Source organism: Syngnathus scovelli, unplaced genomic scaffold (genome assembly GCF_024217435.2).
Source record: "Syngnathus scovelli strain Florida unplaced genomic scaffold, RoL_Ssco_1.2 HiC_scaffold_44, whole genome shotgun sequence".
Taxonomy (NCBI): Eukaryota; Metazoa; Chordata; class Actinopteri; order Syngnathiformes; family Syngnathidae; genus Syngnathus; species Syngnathus scovelli.
Genome location: NW_026061538.1, coordinates 120,087 through 142,758, shown reverse-complemented (window position 1 = coordinate 142,758; position 22,672 = coordinate 120,087). Strand labels below are relative to the sequence as shown.

At 48.2% G+C, this 22,672-nt stretch overlaps 1 protein-coding gene and 1 long non-coding RNA gene across 2 annotated transcripts; both read right to left on the bottom strand.

Moving 5' to 3' along the window:
- Positions 1 to 12,397: 12,397 nt before the first annotated feature.
- On the bottom strand, positions 12,398 to 13,230 carry LOC137840033 (uncharacterized). The gene is made up of 3 exons (XR_011086424.1): positions 12,828 to 13,230; positions 12,604 to 12,650; positions 12,398 to 12,480 (listed from the first exon to the last, which is right to left on the bottom strand). It is a non-coding gene; the product is annotated as an uncharacterized lncRNA (long non-coding RNA).
- A 738-nt stretch (positions 13,231 to 13,968) lies between these two features.
- Positions 13,969 to 22,411, bottom strand: LOC125968098 (janus kinase and microtubule-interacting protein 3-like). Its single transcript, XM_068649836.1, has 14 exons — positions 22,286 to 22,411; positions 19,697 to 19,936; positions 16,668 to 16,772; positions 16,470 to 16,553; positions 16,195 to 16,257; positions 16,010 to 16,108; positions 15,807 to 15,904; positions 15,671 to 15,725; positions 15,485 to 15,550; positions 15,355 to 15,423; positions 15,201 to 15,278; positions 14,911 to 15,144; positions 14,706 to 14,831; positions 13,969 to 14,336 (listed from the first exon to the last, which is right to left on the bottom strand). Exons 1-13 carry the CDS (start codon positions 22,409 to 22,411, stop codon positions 14,715 to 14,717), a joined length of 1,434 nt encoding a protein of 477 aa, XP_068505937.1. The 3' UTR covers positions 13,969 to 14,336; positions 14,706 to 14,714.
- Between the last annotated feature and the right edge of the window lie 261 nt (positions 22,412 to 22,672).

Sequence of the window (22,672 nt, the reverse complement as noted above, 5' to 3'; positions counted from 1 at the left end):
CAGCCTGAGTCTGCAGCTGAAGGCGGTGGACGTGGCCGGCCCCAGGGCTTCATCCAAAACACTAACCGCTCTGTCTTTCAGCTTGATCTCATCCGTCTGGATGTACAAACGGGGAGCGCTCAGGCAGGCGGGCAAACTCATTTGCCAGAATTGTGACAAAAACAAAGAGAGCAACCGGCCAATTTTTTTCTTGAATCGACTAGAACACCTTTGCTGTGACAAAAGCGAAGCGAGCAACCGGACATTTTCTTCTTGTGAAATAGAATAGAATGCCTTAGGTGTCATTGCACTGCAGGTATACAACGAAATTGGGAACATAGCCACGCACCGCGCATCTGATCAGTCCTACCAGTCGGCGGATCTCCCTCTCGCAGTCTCTCTTGGTTCGGCTCAGCTCCTCCCGATGCTGGTGATGAGCCGATCGGAGCTCGGCCGCTCGGGACTGCCAGGCCTGCTGGGCCGCTGCCAGGGCTTCTTCCGCGCTCCTGGTGGAGGCGACACCGCTCGGTCTCCCGACACCGCCGCGTCTCCTCCACCTCCGCCAGCAAAGCGCCCCCCCTCCTCACCTGAGCAGACATTGCGCCACACCGGGCCGTTGAGACCGCAACGGAGCGCCGCGACGCTTACTGGGGACAAGCTACACAATACGGTAGCGGCCGCATCGAAGCCCGACGTGGCGTGCGGATAGTCAGACACGGATAGAGCGGATCACCTTGTCCATGGAGCCGTCCCTCAGGCTGAGGACCAAGGCATTCAGTCGCTGGATCTCTCCATCTTTGATTTTGATCACTCTCATCAGCTCCATTTCATGCTGCCGCAGTAATGTCTCCCTGGTAATGGCTAACTCTTTCTGCTTCTCCTCATGGAGTTTGCTTTTGAGTTCCGTCATGGCGGCGGTGGCACGGTGGTGCTCCGCCCGCAGGTCCTGACTTCTCTCTCTCTCCAGACAGCTGACCTGACATGACTTAGACTTAGACTTAGACAAACTTTATTGTCATCTTGTCTGCACATGGTGCATACAAAACGAAATTCCGTTGCATACGTCTTACAACAAAGTAGTGATATTGCAGTTGAATAGAAGTAACATATCCTATGAAAATATATATATATACATATACTGTATATATATATATATTACAAATAAGTATAAAGTGCAGCAGTGCTAATTATGCAATAGTGCAAGTAGGCAAAACAGTATTCAAGAGTGTGCAGAGGAATGCTAAACCATGTATTAAACTTCTATTTAAAGGGTTTACACAAGTTCAGTAAAGTTGGTAGTGCGAGATAGTGCAAGATAGAGGTCCGTAGTGTCATAAAGTACAGTTCTGTGAATGTGTGATGCAGAGTTCAGTTTAGAGCTCAACAGTTCTAATGTTCAACAGTCTGATGACAGCAGGGAAAAAGCTGTTGCAGAACCTGGTGGACCTGCAGCGGATTGTGCGAAACCTCTTCCCAGAGGGCAGCAGGGAGAACAGTCCATGGTGGGGGTGTGATGGGTCATTGATGATGTTACGGGCACGGGACATGCAGCGCTGAGATGAAATGTCCTGAATGGAGGGAAGAGGAGCCCCTATGATCCTCTCTGCTGTCCTCACCACTCTCCTCACGTTCTTCCAATCGGAGGCGGTGCAGCCTCCACACCACACAGAGAGTCAGCTTGTCAGAATGCTCTCTATGGTGCTCCTGTAGAACGTCCTCATGATGGGTGGGGGCAGGTGGGCTCTCCTCATCCTCCGCAGGAAGTACAAGCGCTTCTGTGCCCTCTTGATCAGTGCCGTAGTGTTCATAGTCCAGGTGAGGTCTTCTGTGATGTGGACCCCCAGGAATTTGGTGCTGCTGACCACCTCCACAGCTGAGCTGTTGATGATCAGTGGAGCGTGGTGAGGCTGGTTTTTCCTGAAGTCGACGATGATCTCCTTCATCTTCTCCACATTCAGGATCAGGCTGTTGTCTCTGCACCAGCCCACCAGCTGCTCCACCTCCTCTCTGTAGTCCAGGTCGTTGTTGTCTCTGATGAGCCCCACCACCGTTGTGTCGTCTGCTGACTTCACGATGTGATTGGTGGTGAACCTGGGGACGCAGTCGTGTGTCATCAGGGTGAACAGCAGGGGGCTCAGGACGCAGCCCTGAGGGGAGCCTGTGCTGAGGGTGATGACATCAGAGGTGTTCTGTCCGACCCGGACTGACTGAGGTCTGTTGGTGAGGAAGTCTAGCAGCCAGTTGCGAAGGGGGGTGTTGAAGCCCAGGTGTTCCAATTTTCCTACTAGATGCTGTGGGATGATGGTGTTAAACGCTGAGCTGAAGTCCAGGAACAGCATCCGAACATGGGTGTTCTTCTCCTCCAGGTGAGCCAGGCTCAGGTGAAGAACGGAGGAGATGGCGTCCTGAGTGGAGCGGTTTTGCCGGTCGGCAAACTGGAACGGGTCAAATAATGGGGGGAGTCTGGAAACGATGTGATCTTTAAGCAGCCTTTCGAAGCACTTCATCATGACCGGAGTAATCATTAAATGAGGTGATTTGAGGTTTCTTCGGCACCGGAATGATGGAGGCAGTCTTAAAGCACGCTGGCACTGTGGCTTGGCCCAGCGAGAAAATGTCTGTGATGACCCCAGCCAGCTGACTTGCACATTCCCTGAACACACGCCCAGGAATGTTGTCGGGGCCAGGGGCCTTACGGGGGTTGACTCTCCTCAGGGTCTTCAACACATCGGCGGAGTCAAGGCAGAGTACCTCCTCTTCCTGATGGGGGACAGTTTTAACTGCTGGAGTGCCGTTTAGTGCCTCGAACCTCCCAAAGAAGTTATTTAGACCATTTAGAAAGTCAGCATCAACTTCACCCACCGGGGGGGGGGAGGGTGAGTTGTAGTCTGTAATCGCCCGTATGCCTTGCCACATACTCCTGGTGTTGTTGGCGTCGTGGAAACGATCCTGAATTTTTCGACTGTGGTCTCGCTTCGCTACCCTGATGGCACGGTTCAAGTTGGCTCTCGCTGTCCTCAGTGTCTCCTTGTCGCCAGACTTGAAGGCAGAGTTCCGCGCTCGTAGCGTTTGACGTACCTCCTCAGTCATCCAGGGTCGTTGGTTGCCCGGGGTGATGATATTCTTAGTGGTGCTGACGTCCTCGGTGCATTTGTTGACGTAGGCTGACACAGTCATGGCACACGCATGTCAAATCTACATCGGGGAAACTGGGAGGGAGGGAGGGAGGGAGGGCGGGAGGGAGGCAAGCAGGGAGGCAGGCAGGCAGGGAGGCAGGCAGGGAGGCAGGCAGGGAAGCAGGCAGGGAGGAAGGCAGTGTCTGTCTGTTGAGGTTTTCACCTTGTTCTTCTCCTGCTGAAGTTCTAACTGGACGTCCATCAGTTTGGCTCTCAGCTCGTCATTGGCGGCCTGAAAGGCGTCCGTTCGCTCCGCCTTGACCCGCCCTGCCGGAGCTCGTTTGGACATCTCTTACTCGAGTCTCGCCCGGTCGTCAGTCAGAGATCACAACATTTGTACCTGGAGAGCACAAACGCAGCGCTGTTTTCCACTGGCTTCGGACTCAACTTCAATCGGTACCGTAACGTACAACATCATAAACATAGATCTAGCTTGACTTATTCATTGAATAAATGCATTTGGTTCTTCAAAACTGCATCACGCAACATAGCGTGACCGAGACGGCCGTTATCCACCTGCGTGAAGTTATTTGGTGAAATGAATGAGATGTTTAAGACACCATCGTTCTGTCTCTATGTAGATGAAGGGAAATAATCGATTGCTGAAGGTCCAAAGGTGTTGTGATAAACAAATAAACATATTAGTGACATATTTGTGATAAACATATTAGGCAGGATAATCACATATGTTAACGTGACTGCCCACACTGTATTTATTTATGGTTATTTGTTAAATCGAGTACTGTTAGACATGAAATAGGAAGTGTTTAACATAAATGGAAGACGAAAGGGGTACTCACCATTGTAGCTCCTGCTGGTCAATGATACGAGCCTCTTCTTGCAGTGGAAAACATACAGCCAACAAACACCGTGGAACCTAAAGGAATGAAATTAAACATTAACATTTAGCCTAAACCAACATTCACAGATACAACGCAACGCAAACTACACAAACGTAAATCTTTTTAAACACAATGAGTTGTACTTACCGTGTACGCTCTAGACGGTCCACTTGCAAGCAGAAAATAAAGATATTTCTGTTGATAATCGTCGTGTTTGTATCCGGTGTCTCGCTCAAGGCCATTGCGCCCACAGATTTGAATTTTGGCGAGAGTTCAGACTATTGACGTCATTTCCGCGGTGTAATACCCGCATATCTGAAACGGCAAAGTTAAGAGTAGAGTTAAATAAAGTTTTTAGTCAACGCAATAATTTACAACCGTTGACCAGTCGAAATAATCGTCGAAATTTGGCGTCTGTGGCTGGAAGCAGACGCCGAGTTCGACATTCCTCCCAAACGCCACACTCCCTCGCTTTTCAGGGCTAAAAAAAAACAGTTGTAATTACCTTGTACGCTCTAGACGGTCAAGTTGCAAGCTGAAAACAAAAATATTTGCCTTGTAAGTCATCGTGTTACTAACCGCTGTGTCTTGTTTGCCAGAATTGCCGCTTTCCTACTTCCTGTTGCAAGCCACGCCCACGGATTATAATTTTGCCGTGAGTTCCGCCTATTGACGTCATGTCCGCGTCACATGACTGCGACGTAATATTATCTAAAACTGTTTGTGCGGTATTGTGTTGTTCTGTGCGGTATTGTGTTATTCTGTGCGGCGTCGTGTTGTTCTGTGCGGCGTCGTGTTGTTCAGTGCGACGTCGTGTTGTTCAGTGCGGCATGGTGTTGTTCAGTGCGGCATGGTGTTGTTCAGTGCGGCATGGTGTTGTTCAGTGCGGCATAATGTTGTTCAGTGCGGCATAATGTTGTTCAGTGCGGCATGGTGTTGTTCAGTGCGGCATGGTGTTGTTCAGTGCGGCATGGTGTTGTTCAGTGCGGCATAATGTTGTTCAGTAAGCCATAATGTTGTTCAGTGCGGCATGGTGTTGTTCAGTGCGGGATGGTGTTGTTCAGTGCAGGATGGTGTTGTTCAGTGCGGCATGGTGTTGTTCAATGCGGCATGGTGTTGTTCAGTGCAGGATGGTGTTGTTCAGTGCGGCATGGTGTTGTTCAGTGCGGCATGGTGTTGTTCAATGCGGCATGGTGTTGTTCAGTGCGGCATGGTGTTGTTCAGTGCGGCATGGTGTTGTTCAGTGCGGCATGGTGTTGTTCAGTGCGGCATGGAGTTGTTCAGTGCGGAATGGTGTTGTTCAGTGCGGCATGGTGTTGTTCAGTGTGGGATGGTGTTGTTCAATGCGGGATCGTGTTGTTCAGTACGGGGTGGTGTTGTTCAGTGCAGGATGGTGTTGTTCAGTGCAGGATGGTGTTGTTCAGTGCGGCATGGTGTTGTTCAATGCAGGATCGTGTTGTTCAGTGCAGCATGGTGTTGTTCAGTGCAGCATGGTGTTGTTCAGTGCGGCATGGTGTTGTTCAGTGCGGCATGGTGTTGTTCAATGCGGCATGGTGTTGTTCAGTGCGGGATGGTGTTGTTCAGTGCGGCATGGTGTTTTTCAGTGCGGCATAATGTTGTTCAGTGCAGCATGGTGTTGTTCAGTGCGGCATGGTGTTGTTCAGTGCGACATAATGTTGTTCAGTGCGGCATAATGTTGTTCAGTGCGGCATAATGTTGTTCAGTGCGGCATGGTGTTGTTCAGTGCGGCATGGTGTTGTTCAGTGCGGCATGGTGTTGTTCAGTGCGGCATGGTGTTGTTCAGTGCAGGATGGTGTTGTTCAGTGCAGGATGGTGTTGTTCAATGCGGCATGGTGTTGTTCAGTGCGGGATGGTGTTGTTCAGTGCAGGATGGTGTTGTTCAGTGCGGCATGGTGTTGTTCAGTGCGGCATGGTCTTGTTCAGTGCGGCATGGTGTTGTTCAGTGCGGCATGGTGTTGTTCAGTGCGGCATGGTGTTGTTCAGTGCAGGATGGTGTTGTTCAATGCGGGATGGTGTTGTTCAGTGCGGGATGGTGTTGTTCAGTGCAGGATGGTGTTGTTCAGTGCGGCATGGTGTTGTTCAATGCGGCATGGTGTTGTTCAGTGCAGGATGGTGTTGTTCAGTGCGGCATGGTGTTGTTCAATGCGGCATGGTGTTGTTCAGTGCGGCATGGTGTTGTTCAGTGCGGCATGGTGTTGTTCAGTGCGGCATGGTGTTGTTCAGTGCAGCGTAATGTTGTTCAGTGCGGCATGGTGTTGTTCAGTGCGGCATGGTGTTGTTCAATGCGGCATGGTGTTGTTCAGTGCAGGATGGTGTTGTTCAGTGCGGCATGGTGTTGTTCAGTGCGGCATGGTGTTGTTCAATGCGGCATGGTGTTGTTCAGTGCAGGATGGTGTTGTTCAGTGCGGCATGGTGTTGTTCAGTGCGGCATGGTGTTGTTCAGTGCGGCATGGTGTTGTTCAGTGCGGCATAATGTTGTTCAGTGCGCCATAGTGTTGTTCAGTGCGGCATGGTGTTGTTCAGTGCGGGATGGTGTTGTTCAGTGCAGGATGGTGTTGTTCAGTGCGGCATGGTGTTGTTCAATGCGGGATCGTGTTGTTCAGTGCGGCATGGTGTTGTTCAGTGCGGCATGGTGTTGTTCAGTGCGGCATGGTGTTGTTCAGTGCGGCATGGTGTTGTTCAGTGCGGCATAATGTTGTTCAGTGCGGCATAATGTTGTTCAGTGCGGCATAATGTTGTTCAGTGCGGCATAATGTTGTTCAGTGCGGCATAATGTTGTTCAGTGCGGCATAATGTTGTTCAGTGCGGGATGGTGTTGTTCATTGCGGCATGGTGTTGTTCAGTGCGGCATGGTGTTGTTCAGTGCGGCATGGTGTTGTTCAGTGCGGGATGGTGTTGTTCAGTGCAGGATGGTGTTGTTCAGTGCGGCATGGTGTTGTTCAGTGCGGCATGGTGTTGTTCAATGCGGCATGGTGTTGTTCAGTTCGGGATGGTGTTGTTCAGTGCGGCATGGTGTTGTTCAGTGCGGCATAATGTTTTTCAGTGCGGCATGTTGTTGTTCAGTGCGGCATGGTGTTGTTCAGTGCAGCATAATGTTGTTCAGTGCGGCATGGTGTTGTTCAGTGCGGAATGGTGTTGTTCAGTGCGGCATGGTGTTGTTCAGTGCGGCATGGTGTTGTTCAGTGCGGCATGGTGTTGTTCAGTGCGGCATGGTGTTGTTCAGTGCGGCATGGTGTTGTTCAGTGCGGCATGGTGTTGTTCAGTGCGGGATGGTGTTCAATGCGGGATCGTGTTGTTCAGTGCGGCATGGTGTTGTTCAGTGCGGCATGGTGTTGTTCAGTGCGGCATGGTGTTGTTCAGTGCGGCATGGTGTTGTTCATTTCGGCATAATGTTGTTCAGTGCGGCATAATGTTGTTTAGTGCGGCATGGTGTTGTTCAGTGCGGGATGGTGTTGTTCAGTGCGTTATAATGTTGTTCAGTGCGGCATGGTGTTGTTCAGTGCGGCATGGTGTTGTTCAGTGCGGCATGGTGTTGTTCAGTGCGGCATAATGTTGTTCAGTGCGGCATAATGTTGTTCAGTGCGGGATGGTGTTGTTCAGTGCGGGATGGTGTTGTTCAGTGCGGCATGGTGTTCAATGCGGAATGGTGTTGTTCAGTGCAGGATGGTGTTGTTCAGTGCGGCATGGTGTTGTTCAGTGCGGCATAATGTTGTTCAGTGCGGCATGGTGTTGTTCAGTGCGGCATGGTGTTGTTCAGTGCGGCATGGTGTTGTTCAGTGCGGCATGGTGTTGTTCAGTGCGGCATGGTGTTGTTCAGTGCGGCATGGTGTTGTTCAGTGCGGCATAATGTTCAGTGCGGCATAATGTTGTTCAGTGCGGCATAATGTTGTTCAGTGCGGCATGGTGTTGTTCAGTGCGGGATGGTGTTGTTCAGTGCAGGATGGTGTTGTTCAGTGCGGCATGGTGTTCAGTGCGGGATGGTGTCTTTCAGTGCGGCATGGTGTCGTTCAGTGCGGCATGGTGTCTTTCAGTGCGGCATGGTGTCGTTCAGTGAGGCATGGTGTTGTTCAGTGCGGCATGGTGTTGTTTAGTGCGGCATGGTGTTGTTCAGTGCGGGATGGTGTTGTTCAGTGTGGCATGGTGTTCAGTGCGGCATGGTGTTGTTCAGTGCGGTATCGTGTTGTTCAGTGCGGTATCGTGTTTCTCAGTGCGGTATCGTGTTGTTCAGTGCAGTATCGTTGTGTTGTTCGTATTGTGTTGTGTTGTTCGTAATGTGTTGTGTTGTTCGTATTGTGTTGTGTTGTTCGTATTGTGTTGTGTTGTTCGTATTGTGTTGTGTTGTTCATATTGTGTTGTTCATATTGTGTTGAGTTGTTCGTATTGTGTTGTGTTGTTCGTATTGTGTTGCCTTTAACACTTAGCCTCTAACACTTAGCCTCTAACACTTAGCCTCTAGCATCTAGAAGGTAAATAAATAGGAAGGAAGGACTCACCGGTGACGTCTTCGCCCACGTCCAAGCGTTGTACTTTGTATTTTCATCCTTCTGACAGTGGAAAACATAGCCAACAAACACCGTGGAACCTAAACGAATGAAAGAAAACTATCATTTGGCCACAACCAACATTCACAGATACAACACAATGTGACGTGCGGGGTTGAGGTTAAAGGTTGAGTGAAGGGCCCTCGTTTTAAACTACTTTTTTGAAAAGGATTGGGAACAAGTAAGACGTATTTAATTTATTTAATGGGAAGTAGTAAGAGCTATTGAATTTAATCTATGTATTATATTCTATTGTATTGTATTCTGTTGTATTCTTTTGGATTGTATTCACACTAACCCCACTAAAACTTCAGCCCACAAAAACTCGCCTCTGGCGCCTAGCCTCTGGCACTTAGCCTCTAACACTTAGCCTTTAACACTTAGCCTTTAACACTTAGCCTTTAACACTTAGCCTTTAACACTTAGCCTTTAACACTTAGCCTAGAAGGTGAATAAATAGGGTTAAAGGTTGAGTGAAGGGCCCTCGTTTTAAACTACTGTTTTGAAAAGGAGTGGGAACAAGTAAGACGTATTTAATTTATTTAATGGGAAGTAGTAAGACTTATTAAATTTATTTAATCTACTTTTCTTCCCAGGCAAAATTTGATGTGCTGCAATTCCAAATTTCCAAAGTGAATGAAGGAATGAAGTCCTTTAAATTATGATTTTGTATAAATACTAGGCATTAACACAAAATCGACGGCACAAAATGGGCAGACTTTACTTGTTTGAAAAGGACTGGTTACAAGACAGACTTTTTTAATTTATTTAATGGGAAGAAGACTTAGTTTAATTGATCTATTTTTGTTCCCTGGCAAAATTCGATTTGCTGCAATTCCAAATTTCCAAAGTGAATGAAGGCAAGAAGTCGTTTAAATTATGATTTTGTTTAAATACTAGGCATGGACACAAAATCTACGGCACAAAATGGGCAGACTTTACTTGTTTGAAGAGGACTGGTTACAAGACAGACTTTTCTGATTTATTTATTGGGAAGAAGACTTATTTAGTTTATTTAATCTATTTTTGTTCCCTGGCAAAATTGGATTTGCTGAAACTGTATTTTGCCAAATCTTGCCTTGAGACCTGATAGGAAGTATTAAACGCTTAGTTAAATCAATACAAGTTGGTAGTAAGAGCGAGTAATGTTGGTTGAACCGATGAATGAAGGTTGAAAGCAATTTAAATTATGACTTTGTATAAATACTAGATATTAACAGAACATCTACTGCGCGAAATGGGCAGAGTTTACTTGTTTGAGAAGGAGTGGCTTATTCAAAACTAAGATTTATTTAATCTTTGTTCCCAGGCAAAATTGGATGTGATGCAATTCCAAATTTCACCACATGACGGTGCCCAATTTCGACTTCATAGGACATATTAAACACTTAGCTTGTTATTATGTTCAAGGTAATCAGATTTGTTTATTATTCTAATGGCCTCTTCAAAACTATTCTGGATTACTACTTTGGATCTATTCTACATTACTTGGCAACAACATACTCTGTAACAGATTAGGCAGTATAATCATATATGTTAACTTGAGAGTGCCCACACTCAATCTACTTATTGTGATGTGTTAAATCAATTACTGTTAGACATTATTTGTCTGATAATCTACCAAATCTTTGAATTGAAGAATTTGTGATTTAATTAATAGCTTGTTGTTATGTTCAGGGTAATCAGACTTGTATATAATTCTAATGGCCTTCTTTTGAAAACTATTCTGAATTACAACTTTGGATCTTATATTACTTTGCAACAATCTACTCGGTGACAGATTAGGCACTATAATCACATATGTTAACTTCAGTGCCCACACTGTATTTATTTATGGTTATTTGTTAAATCAAGTACTGTTAGACATGAAATAGGAAGTGTTTAACATAAATGTTATGGCTACTCACCATTGTAGCTCGCTCCTGGTCAATGATACGAGCCTCTTCTTGCAGTGGAAAACTTGCAGCCAACAAACACCGTGGAACCTAAAGGAATGAAATTAAACATTAACATTTCGCCTCGACCAATTTTCACACGTACAACGCAACGCGGCTACACTTCTGCTATTACAAACGTAAATCTCCTTAAACACAATGAGTGTTACTTACCGTGTACGCTCTAGACGGTCCAGTTGCAAGCAGAAAATAAAGATATTTCTGTTGATAATCGTCACTGCTCAGTGGCTCACGGCCATCGCGCCAACAGATTTGAATTTTGGCGGAGGTTCCGGCAATTACGTCATATCCGCGGCACATGACTGCGACGTAATACCCGCTTATCTGAAACGGCAGTTAAAAGTAGAGTTACATCAAGTTTTCTTGGAACCTAAACGAATGAAAGAAAACTATCATTTGGCCACAACCAACATTCACAGATACAACACAACGTGCGGGGTTGAGGTTAAAGATTGAGTGAAGGGCCCTCGTTTTAAACTACTGTTTTGAAAAGGAGTGGAAACAAGTAAGACGTATTTAATTTATTTAATGGGAAGTAGTAAGACTTATTAAATTTATTTAATCTACTTTTCTTCCCAGGCAAAATTTGATGTGCTGCAATTCCAAATTTCCAAAGTGAATGAAGGAATGAAGTCCTTTAAATTATGATTTTGTATAAATACTAGGCATAAACACAAAATCGACGGCACAAAATGGGCAGACTTTACTTGTTTGAAAAGGACTGGTTACAAGACAGACTTTTTTAATTTATTTAATGGGAAGAAGACTTATTTAGTTTAATTGATCTATTTTTGTTCCCTGGCAAAATTCGATTTGCTGCAATTCCAAATTTCCAAAGTGAATGAAGGAAAGAAGTCGTTTAAATTATGATTTTGTTTAAATACTAGGCATAGACACAAAATCTACGGCACAAAATGGGCAGACTTTACTTGTTTGAAGAGGACTGGTTACAAGACAGACTTTTCTGATTTATTTAATGGGAAGAGGACTTATTTAGTTTATTTAATCTATTTTTGTTCCCTGGCAAAATTGGATTTGCTGAAATTGTATTTTGCCAAATCTCGATTTGAGACCTGATAGGAAGTATTAAACGCTTAGTTAAATCAATACAAGTTGGTAATAAGAGCGAGTAATGTTGGTTGAACCGATGAATGAAGGTTGAAAGCAATTTAAATTATGACTTTGTATAAATACTAGATATTAACAGAACATCTACTGCGCAAAATGGGCAGAGTTTACTTGTTTGAGAAGGAGTGGCTTATTCAAAACTAAGATTTATGTAATCTGTTTGTTCCCAGGCAAAATTAGATGTGATGCAATTCCAAATTTCACCACATGATGGTGCCCAATTTTGACTTCATAGGACATATTAAACACTTAGCTTGTTATTATGTTCAAGGTAATCAGATTTGTTTATCATTCTAATGGCCTCTTCAAAACCATTCTGGATTACTACTTTGGATCTATTCTACATTACTTGGCAACAACATACTCTGTAACAGATTAGGCAGTATAATCACATATGTTAACTTGAGAGTGCCCACACTCAATCTACTTATCGTGATGTGTTAAATCAATTACTGTTAGACATTATTTGTCTGATAATCTACCAAATCTTTGAATTGAAGAATTTGTGATTTAATTAATAGCTTGTTCAGGGTAATCAGACTTGTATATAATTCTAATGGCCTTCTTTTGAAAACTATTCTGAATTACAACTTTGGATCTTATATTACTTTGCAACAATCTACTCGGTGACAGATTAGGCAGTATAATCACATATGTTAACTTCAGTGCCCATACTGTATTTATTTATGGTTATTTGTTAAATCAAGTACTGTTAGACATGAAATAGGAAGTGTTTAACATAAATGTTATGGCTACTCACCATTGTAGCTCGCTCCTGGTCAATGATATGAGCCTCTTCTTGCAGTGGAAAACTTGCAGCCAACAAACACCGTGGAACCTAAAGGAATGAAATTAAACATTAACATTTCGCCTGGACCAACATTCACACGTACAACGCAACGCGGCTACACTTCTGCTATTACAAACGTAAATCTCCTTAAACACAACGAGTGTTACTTACCGTGTACGCTCTAGGCAAAATTGGATGTGATGCAATTCCAAATCTATCTGAAACGGCAGTTAAAAGTAGAGTTACATCAAGTTTTCTTTTTTAATCAACACAATCATTTACAACCGTTGACCAGAAAGAATCGTCGAAATTCGACGTCCCCCACAAACGCCACGCTCACTCGCTTTTCAGGGCAACAAAAGTACTTCTTTTTAAAAACGATGAGTTGTACTTACCGTGTACGCTCTGGACGGTCCAGTTGCAAGCAGAAAATAAAAATATTTCTCTTGTTAGTCGTATGTTACCATCCGCTGTGTCTTTGTCAACATCGCCGCCATTTTCCTACTTCCTGCTGCGAGCCACGCCCACGGATTTAAATTTGGGCGGAAGCTCTTTCCATTGGCGTCGTTTTCGCGTATAGCAAATCCGATTGGTTGGGAAGGGGGCACGGTTATGCAGCCGAGGGGTCCTGTGATCGGTGGGATGTAAAGTAGGCGTCGACGTCACGTCCGCGTCACGTGACCACGACGTGGCAGACGTCATATAGCAACCGCTGTTTTGTTTAGTAGACTTACCGTTGTTATGCATTGACATAATGGCGCACACACCAAATAGATTTAAATAAATTAAATAATTCTTCTGCCCACTCTCTTTTAAACAAGTTAACTCTCCCCGCGGATTTGAATTCCGGCGAAAGTTACGCCCATCGACGTCACGTATGTCACGTGACCACGACGTGGCAGATGTCATATAGCAACCGCTGTTTTGTTTAGTAGATTTACAGTTGTTATGCATTGGCATAATGGTGTGCACTCAAAATAGATTTAAATAAATTAAATATTTCTTCTGCCCACTCCCTTTTAAACAAGTTAACTCTGCCCACGTCCATTGACGTCTTGTCTGCGTCACGTGACCACGACGTAGCGACGTCATATAGTAACCGCTGTTTTGATCAGTAGACTTAGTTATTATGCGTTGACATAATGGCGCACTGGTTAGCATGGCCACCTCTTAAGCATGATGTTGCGGGTTCGACGCCTGATCAATGTTAGCATGGAGTGAGCTGAAGTGCATGGCGCTGAAGATTTGAATCTTTGAAATGCGCTGAGGTCTGACATATCAGGCAGAATGGTTTGCCATCACGTTCAACAAAAAATAGAAACTTTCCCACTCTGATTAAAACGTCCTGTGTTCATCTACGTATTTTCGTTTTGCTGTGCATCTTTTCCCTGCCATTTCGAGAGCCCAATTGACACTCATAGTTTAAAGAAATGTGTTTGCCCATCCTACTTTGTGGAATTTCACCACATGCGCTTTTGACCAAAATACCAAATTGAACTCAAGTGAAGCCAACACGCACAACCCCCCCCCCCCCCCACACACACACACACACACACACACACACACAAATGTTGATATGAACATAAAAGAGCCGCATGCGGTTCGGGAGTTGCGGCTTGGCCAAACCTGTACTATACAACTTTATTTGTATAAAATTTTCACAACAGCTGTCACACAAACAAAGCGGGAAAAACCGAAGACGTGCGTGTTCCGCCCACGCTGGATTTATTTGCACCTTTGAAAAGACACCGTATTGCCGCAGATGTGGCAAAGAGTACTTTTGGGCATCTGAGACGGAAGGATGTCCAAAGCATCACGTCACCTGCTCTGGTAGGCATGGTGGTGGGACGTTGAGGTCAACCGCTTTGGGGTTGGCTGAATCTTTGATCGCAGGATGCCACACACTTGAAGACAGAAGCAGAAAAGCAGAGCTAAATGCAAAATGTACTCACCGGTGACTCCAATTTTTTTCCCCCCTGAAGAAACAGCTGGACGGGTGGCCCCGGCTGGCCAGTGGGACTCTTGTTATTCTGACCCTTTTTAGTGCGCGTTTGGGGCAACAACCGTTTTTTGTGGCGCTCTCTTCTGGTTCAAAAGTGCCCTGCATGTGAATTTGCTTTTCCTGCCTTCTGATTGGATGAGCGCCGGTGTGACGCGGTGCCTTTGTCACCGTGGCGGGGGGTATACGTTGGCATCGGAGCGTCTGCCAACGTCTGAGACCGGCTGGCAGTGTATCGGAGGTGTCGAGTGCGGTGCCGCTGGAGCTCACTCACCAGCTGGTGTTAGGGCCACAGAATGAAGGCCAAGGAGAAGAATAGAAAGAGAAACAGAAACTTCTCCTCCAATTGTTTGATTTGTCTCTTCTGAGCTTCGATGAATTCTTTCAGCTCTTTGTTCCTCTAGGACGGACAAATGGAAAGTGGCATTTAAAAGCCAGTAAGCGTGCAAGTAAGTGCCGGGCTGGCTTTGGGCCCTTACCTGTTGCGCGCTGTGCAGCAGATCCATTCTCTCTTGGAGGATGCAAGCGTCGCGCTCCCTCAACTCGCACATCAGGGCTCGCTTCCATTGGTCCACGGCGCTCCTAAGCTCTTCTCTCTGATCCGCCGTCAGCACGTCATTCACGCCAGCGTGGCTGGCTTTTTCGCCGTCCGTGGCGGGGCAGTCCCGCTGCGGTAGCGCCTCGTACAACATGGCCTCCAGCTCCAGGATCCTCTGGGCCGCAATCCTCGTCCATCAGTGGTCCGGCGGGAGATTTGAGGGCGGCTTACCTTATGAGCCTGGTCCATGGAACACTTCCTGAAGTCCAACTCTTCATCCAGGTAGCCCTTCTGCTTGCAGAACATATCCTAGCACAGCTCAAGGTCAGAATTGTTGGGGCACATTGCCGGAGTTCCCCTTGGCTGATGTCGCGTGTCTGTCTACCTTCTCACTTTCAATGTCCAACATCTTCTGTTGAAGTGCTGACTTGGTCACTTTGATGTATTCTAACCACTGAGGAAAGGCTGCTGTCACATAAGCAGAATGCGAGAGCGTGCGTGGACGTGCGCGTTACCTTCTCGGCTAGGGTGAGAAGGGTCCTGGCGTGAATCACGACCACCTGCTCCTCGTTGGTGAGATTCTGCAAGAGCCCAAAGGCACAGCGTCAACAAGCTTCTTTCAGCGCAAAGCCTTCCAAAAGTCACATTTGAGCCGCCGAGTCTCGTGGAGTGCGAACATAAGGAGTTCGACATACACTTACGGCGTTATAGCCCAGGATGTCCAGCTTCTTCATCAGATCACTGATGACGATGTCCGGGGGAAAGGCGCAAGGAGCAATGTAAGGTGTTCTGGGACCTCGGGTTAAGGTTAGGGTTGCGAGGGACGCCTTACGTACGCTCACGCCCTCGGCCTCGCAGTAGATCTGCAAAGGGCTGAGGCCGTCTGGGAAACGGACTTGCAGAAACTTCAAGACGGGGGAGCGCCACTCCCTCTCCTGAAAGGCAGAGGCATGCGTCCGTCCGTCCGTCCGTCCGTCCGTCCGTCCGTCCGTCCGTCCGTCACATCTCTGGCCTCAACACGCTTGTGCGAGTCTTCCCACCTCCAGCTCCAGGATGCGGAACTCAAGCAGTTCGTTTTGGTCTCGGATATCCTGGATGTGCTCTTTCAGACGCGCTTCTTCCGCCTCCATCCGCCTGACCTGAAAAGACAGTCAGACCTCATCTGCGGGGCTTCCCGACGGGTGTGACGCCAAGCGACTCCGCCCAGCGCCTTTCTTTCCGTCACCTTTTCGGCCAACTGCTGATTGCTCTGACGCAGCAGCTGCTTCTCCTCCACCCACTTGACATTCTAGAAGAGACAAACGCGTGGACAGCTTTGGAATGTTGTGTCATTTTCATCCACAAATTCTTTGGTTGACTGGAAAATGACATTTGCTTTTCTCCGCATTTTCCCAGCCACGTTCGGGGGGGGGGGGTTGGTCCAGTAATGCCAGACGAATGAGTGACTGAAGAATGTAGCTATTTTGTCTGAGAAAAAGGTGTGCTCATTGATGAGCTTACCTGTCCTTGTTGCTTCAGCGCTGACTCCAGATCTGCTACTCTGCTTTGATAGTGACCCATTTCTACCATCAGCTTTTCTCTGGTCTGAAAGGAGGAGGAGGGAGGCTCCTCCTCCTCCTTTCAGACCAGAGAACACCCGAGGCTGGGTGAGAACGGGGAGGCTGCGACCCGGCCGGGGGTTGCGGGAAGGGGCGCCACCTTGATCTCCTTCTCGGCGTCGTAGTCCCCTTCGCTGGTCTGGGCTAGCAGAGCGTAGGCTCGTTGCAGCGCTTGATATTCTTGCGTCAGCTGGCGGTAGCGAAGCTCCGCCTCTTCATGCACACACCAATGCAACACAGCACTAGTACCAGAATCAGTCAGACCGGCGACAAAGCACCCGCGACGCAAAGACGAGTCCGATTCCAGGCTGAAGAGGAATGTTTGGTGCCAATACGCTGGCAGAAATGGCGGGCTACCTCTTCGGGTTCCGTGTCGGGGGTTCTGTCGGTGTGAAAAGACAAGGACGATCCGTCCGGGTCCACCAACACGTCTTCGTCGTAGCCGTAAAATGTTTCGATGACCTGCGGGCGCGGAAGCAAACATCTCTCTGAACAAACTGAAGCGACACCTCACGATGAATCGACGAGAGGAACGATAGCGAGAAAAAGGCCATTTCATCTTGCGCAACACCAAGCAGCCGCAAACAAACAGACTCACCTTGCAGGACCTCACGCTTTGTTCCTCCTCAGAGATTCTCGACGTCGGTATCGTAGCAGCAAATCTCTCTCCTGTCGACACAAATAATCCGCCTTTGAGATTCTTTGGATGCAAAGGGAACGAACGGCTCCGGCGCAGAAACAAACGCGACTCACAATGACATTTCTGACATGAGCTCCTGTCTCCAGAGCCTGAAAAACACGTCACCGGCGATGATTGGAGGGACGCTCGTCTTTTCCAAAAGTGACAACTACAGGGTGTGTCAGGGTTTTCCAGATTATCTTTATCGTATCATTGTGTTGCTTTGACTTTGACTGCGACCTGTAATAAATAATATTATTTATCCCTTATTTATCCCTATCGCTTATCCCTTCCTACACAAAGTCGTAAAACACTAGAGGTCAAGGGCTTCCTCTATTCAATCCACTCTTACACCCACCCTGTTTCTCTTAATTAAAATGCTCGTGCAGGAGCCGAGAGTCAGACTTCATTCGTACAACGGATGGACTCTCCACCTGCAGGTGTCCAAAAGAACTTACTTGTCTCCCGTGTGGTTCTTGCAAAATAAGTTGGAGCGAGCGCAACTCTAACAGGGTGCATTTTGCCACTAGCTGCCTACGGACAATGACGTCGCGCTCGCGGCTCATGGTTGACGGGCTGAGCAGCCGGGCAAGTCCGTCGTTTTCAGCGCACAGCGAGTGGCAAAGGCGCTGACAAAACGGGAGCTTTGAGCTGCTGAAAACGGCAAAACAAGTCTAAAGCGTGTTCAAACGCGTGCGCACAATGCTCCTGCTTGAAAGGTCGGAATTTAAGGGGCCAATTTTTTGGATGGCGGCCGCCGGCCAAGCTTTGGACGGAAAAGGTTTCCTGGCGACAGCGGCGCTGCCGTACGTGCACCGAGTCGCCTGCCTGAAGACCTTGGACAAGTCGTCGATGATGTGCCGCTGCTCCACAACTTGAAGGAACTCCATTTCACCGTCCTGCTGGCCGCAACCGCGGTCCAGGTCATTGAGCGAACTAGGCCTTCTCTGTGGAACACAAATGCAGTGGACTCTGTTGGCACGCCGCCGTTGTCCGCGTCGACTTACCAAGCTTGCCATCTCCTCGTTCTCCTGGGTGACAAAGCGCACTTTGTTTTCAAGGCGACACAGCACCAGCGAGAGTTCTTCATTCTTCCTGCTCAGGCGTTTGTTTTTGTACAGGAGTGGCAGAAACTGGCTTTCTGTTTCTCTCAGTCGCTTTAGCTGCAAGCATGAAGTGCGGGATGTGAAAGACGCACAACACGCGGGCCAGAACGTATCCATTCCTTTTGCATCGGTTTGAACGGAATCGTGGCTTTGGCTCCCAATAAAAGACATCTACCAGGCAACCGACTCGCCGCGCCGCTCAACTAATAAGCAAGCGCAATGGGTGCCTCGCTGGATGGCGCGCATCAAACGTAGCGCAAACCTTCAAGCGTGCCGTCAATAAATTACCAGTTCATTGCGCTCTTCAGAAAGCAGGGCGTTTCGATCCTCCAGTTTCCTGATGACTGCGCTGAGCTCAGCGATTTTCAGATGAAACCGTCGCGTGTCCCGATCCTCCTGAGACTGAAAACGCCCCGCAACACACACACACAAGCACTCGTTCAAAGTTCAAAACTGTTTTTGTGCTACCTTCCTCCAGCAACGAACTAAGTCATGCGTACTGCAAGTGTGTGATGAGGTGGCTTATGCAATGAAGAGGATTGCTAGTAGCGGCGTTGACCCCACTTCCAGGGTAGTTTAGGCCCGCCCTTTGGGAATCCCTCAGGGCAGCGATCTGCTGCTCGGCAGCCTGAGTCTGCAGCTGAAGGCGGTGGACGTGGCCGGCCCCAAGGCTTCATCCAAAACACTAACCGCTCTGTCTTTCAGCTTGATCTCATCCGTCTGGATGTACAAACGGGGAGCGCTCAGGCAGGCGGGCAAACTCATTTGCCAGAATTGTGACAAAAACAAAGAGAGCAACCGGCCAATTTTTTTCTTGAATCGACTAGAACACCTTTGCTGTGACAAAAGCGAAGCGAGCAACCGGACATTTTCTTCTTGTGAAATAGAATAGAATAGAATGCCTTAGGTGTCATTACACTGCAGGTATACAACGAAATTGGGAACATAGCCACGCACCGCGCATCTGATCAGTCCTACCAGTCGGCGGATCTCCCTCTCGCAGTCTCTCTTGGTTCGGCTCAGCTCCTCCCGATGCTGGTGATGAGCCGATCGGAGCTCGGCCGCTCGGGACTGCCAGGCCTGCTGGGCCGCTGCCAGGGCTTCTTCCGCGCTCCTGGTGGAGGCGACACCGCTCGGTCTCCCGACACCGCCGCGTCTCCTCCACCTCCGCCAGCAAAGCGCCCCCCCTCCTCACCTGAGCAGACATTGCGCCACACCGGGCCGTTGAGACCGCAACGGAGCGCCGCGACGCTTACTGGGGACAAGCTACACAATACGGTAGCGGCCGCATCGAAGCCCGACGTGGCGTGCGGATAGTCAGACACGGATAGAGCGGATCACCTTGTCCATGGAGCCGTCCCTCAGGCTGAGGACCAAGGCATTCAGTCGCTGGATCTCTCCATCTTTGATTTTGATCACTCTCATCAGCTCCATTTCATGCTGCCGCAGTAATGTCTCCCTGGTAATGGCTAACTCTTTCTGCTTCTCCTCATGGAGTTTGCTTTTGAGTTCCGTCATGGCGGCGGTGGCACGGTGGTGCTCCGCCCGCAGGTCCTGACTTCTCTCTCTCTCCAGACAGCTGACCTGACATGACTTAGACTTAGACAAACTTTATTGTCATCTTGTCTGCACATGGTGCATACAAAACGAAATTCCGTTGCATACGTCTTACAACAAAGTAGTGATATTGCAGTTGAATAGAAGTAACATATCCTATGAAAATGTATATATATACATATACTATATATATATATATATATATATATATATATATATTAAAAATAAGTATAAAGTGCAGCAGTGATAATTATGCAATAGTGCAAGTAGGCAAAACAGTATTCAAGAGTGTGCAGAGGAATGCTAAACCATGTATTAAACTTCTATTTAAAGGGTTTATACAAGTTCAGTAAAGTTGGTAGTGCGAGATAGTGCAAGATAGAGGTCCGTAGTGTCATAAAGTACAGTTCTGTGAATGTGTGATGCAGAGTTCAGTTTAGAGCTCAACAGTTCTAGTGTTCAACAGTCTGATGACAGCAGGGAAAAAGCTGTTGCAGAACCTGGTGGACCTGCAGCGGATGCTGCAAACCTCTTCCCAGAGGGCAGCAGGGAGAACAGTCCATGGTGGGGGTGTGATGGGTCATTGATGATGTTACGGGCACGGGACATGCAGCGCTGAGATGAAATGTCCTGAATGGAGGGAAGAGGAGCCCCTATGATCCTCTCTGCTGTCCTCACCACTCTCCTCACGTTCTTCCAATCGGAGGCGGTGCAGCCTCCACACCACACAGAGAGACAGCTTGTCAGAATGCTCTCTATGGTGCTCCTGTAGAACGTCCTCATGATGGGTGGGGGCAGGTGGGCTCTCCTCATCCTCCGCAGGAAGTACAAGCGCTTCTGTGCCCTCTTGACCAGTGCCGTAGTGTTCATAGTCCAGGTGAGGTCTTCTGTGATGTGGACCCCCAGGAATTTGGTGCTGCTGACCACCTCCACAGCTGAGCTGTTGATGATCAGTGGAGCGTGGTGAGGCTGTTTTTTCCTGAAGTCGACGATGATCTCCTTCATCTTCTCCTCATTCAGGATCAGGCTGTTTTCTCTGCACCAGCCCACCAGCTGCTCCACCTCCTCTCTGTAGTCCAGGTCGTTGTTGTCTCTGATGAGCCCCACCACCGTTGTGTCGTCTGCTGACTTCACGATGTGATTGGTGGTGAACCTGAGGACGCAGTCGTGTGTCATCAGGGTGCACAGCAGGGGGCTCAGGACGCAGCCCTGAAGGGAGCCTGTGCTGAGGGTGATGACATCAGAGGTGTTCTGTCCGACCCGGACTGACTGAGGTCTGTTGGTGAGGAAGTCTAGCAGCCAGTTGCGAAGGGGGGTGTTGAAGCCCAGGTGTTCCAATTTTCCTACCAGATGCTGTGGGATGATGGTGTTAAACGCTGAGCTGAAGTCCAGGAACAGCCTCCGCACATGGGTGTTCTTCTCCTCCAGGTGAGCCAGGCTCAGGTGAAGAACGGAGGAGATGGCTTCCTGAGTGGAGCGGTTTTGCCGGTCGGCAAACTGGAACGGGTCAAATAATAGGGGGAGTCTGGAAACGATGTGACCTTTAAGCAGCCTTTCGAAGCACTTCATCATAACCGGAGTCAGTGCAACAGGCCGGTAATCATTAAATGAAGTGATTTGAGGTTTCTTCGGCACCGGAATGATGGAGGCAGTCTTAAAGCACGCCGGCACTGTGGCTTGGCCCAGCGAGGTGTTAAAAATGTCTGTGATGACCCCAGCCAGATGACTTGCACATTCCCTGAACACACACCCAGGAATGTTGTCCGGGCCAGGGGCCTTACAGGGGTTGACTCTCCTCAGGGTCTTCAACACATCGGCGGAGTCAAGGCAGAGTACCTCCTCTTCCTGATGGGGGACAGTTTTAACTGCTGGAGTGCCGTTTAGTGCCTCGAACCTCCCAAAGAAGTTATTTAGACCATTTAGAAAGTCAGCATCAACTACACCCACCGGGGGGGGGGAGGGTGAGTTGTCGTCTGTAATCGCCCGTATGCCTTGCCACATACTCCTGATGTTTTTGACGTCGTGGAAACGATCCTGAAATTTTCGACTGCGGTCTCGCTTCGCTATTCTGATGGCACGGTTCAAGTTGGCTCTCGCTGTCCTCAGTGTCTCCTTGTCGCCAGACTTGAAGGCAGAGTTCCGCGCTCGTAGCGTTTGACGTACCTCCTCAGTCATCCAGGGTCGTTGGTTGCCCCGGGTGATGATATTCTTAGTGGTGCTGACGTCCTCGGTGCATTTGTTGATGTAGGCTGACACAGTCATGGCACACGCATGTCTAATCTACATCGGGAAAACTGGGAGGGAGGGAGGCAGGCAGGGAGGCAGGCAGGGAGGCAGGCAGGGAGGCAGGCAGTGTCTGTCTGTTGAGGTTTTCACCTTGTTCTTCTCCTGCTGAAGTTCTAACTGGACGTCCATCAGTTTGGTTCTCAGCTCGTCATTGGCGGCCTGAAGGGCGTCCGTTCGCTCCGCCTTGGCCCGCCCTGCCGGAGCTCGTTTGGACATCTCTTACTCGAGTCTCGCCCGGTCGTCAGTCAGAGATCACAACATTTGTACCTGGAGAGCACAAACGCAGCGCTGTTTTCCACTGGCTTCGAACTCAACTTCAATCGGTACCGTAACTTACAACATCATAAACATAGAACTAGCTTGACTTATTCATTGAATAAATGCATTTGGTTCTTCAAAACTGCATCACGCAACATAGCGTGACCGAGACGGCCGTTATCCACCTGCGTGAAGTTATTTGGTGAAATGAATGAGATG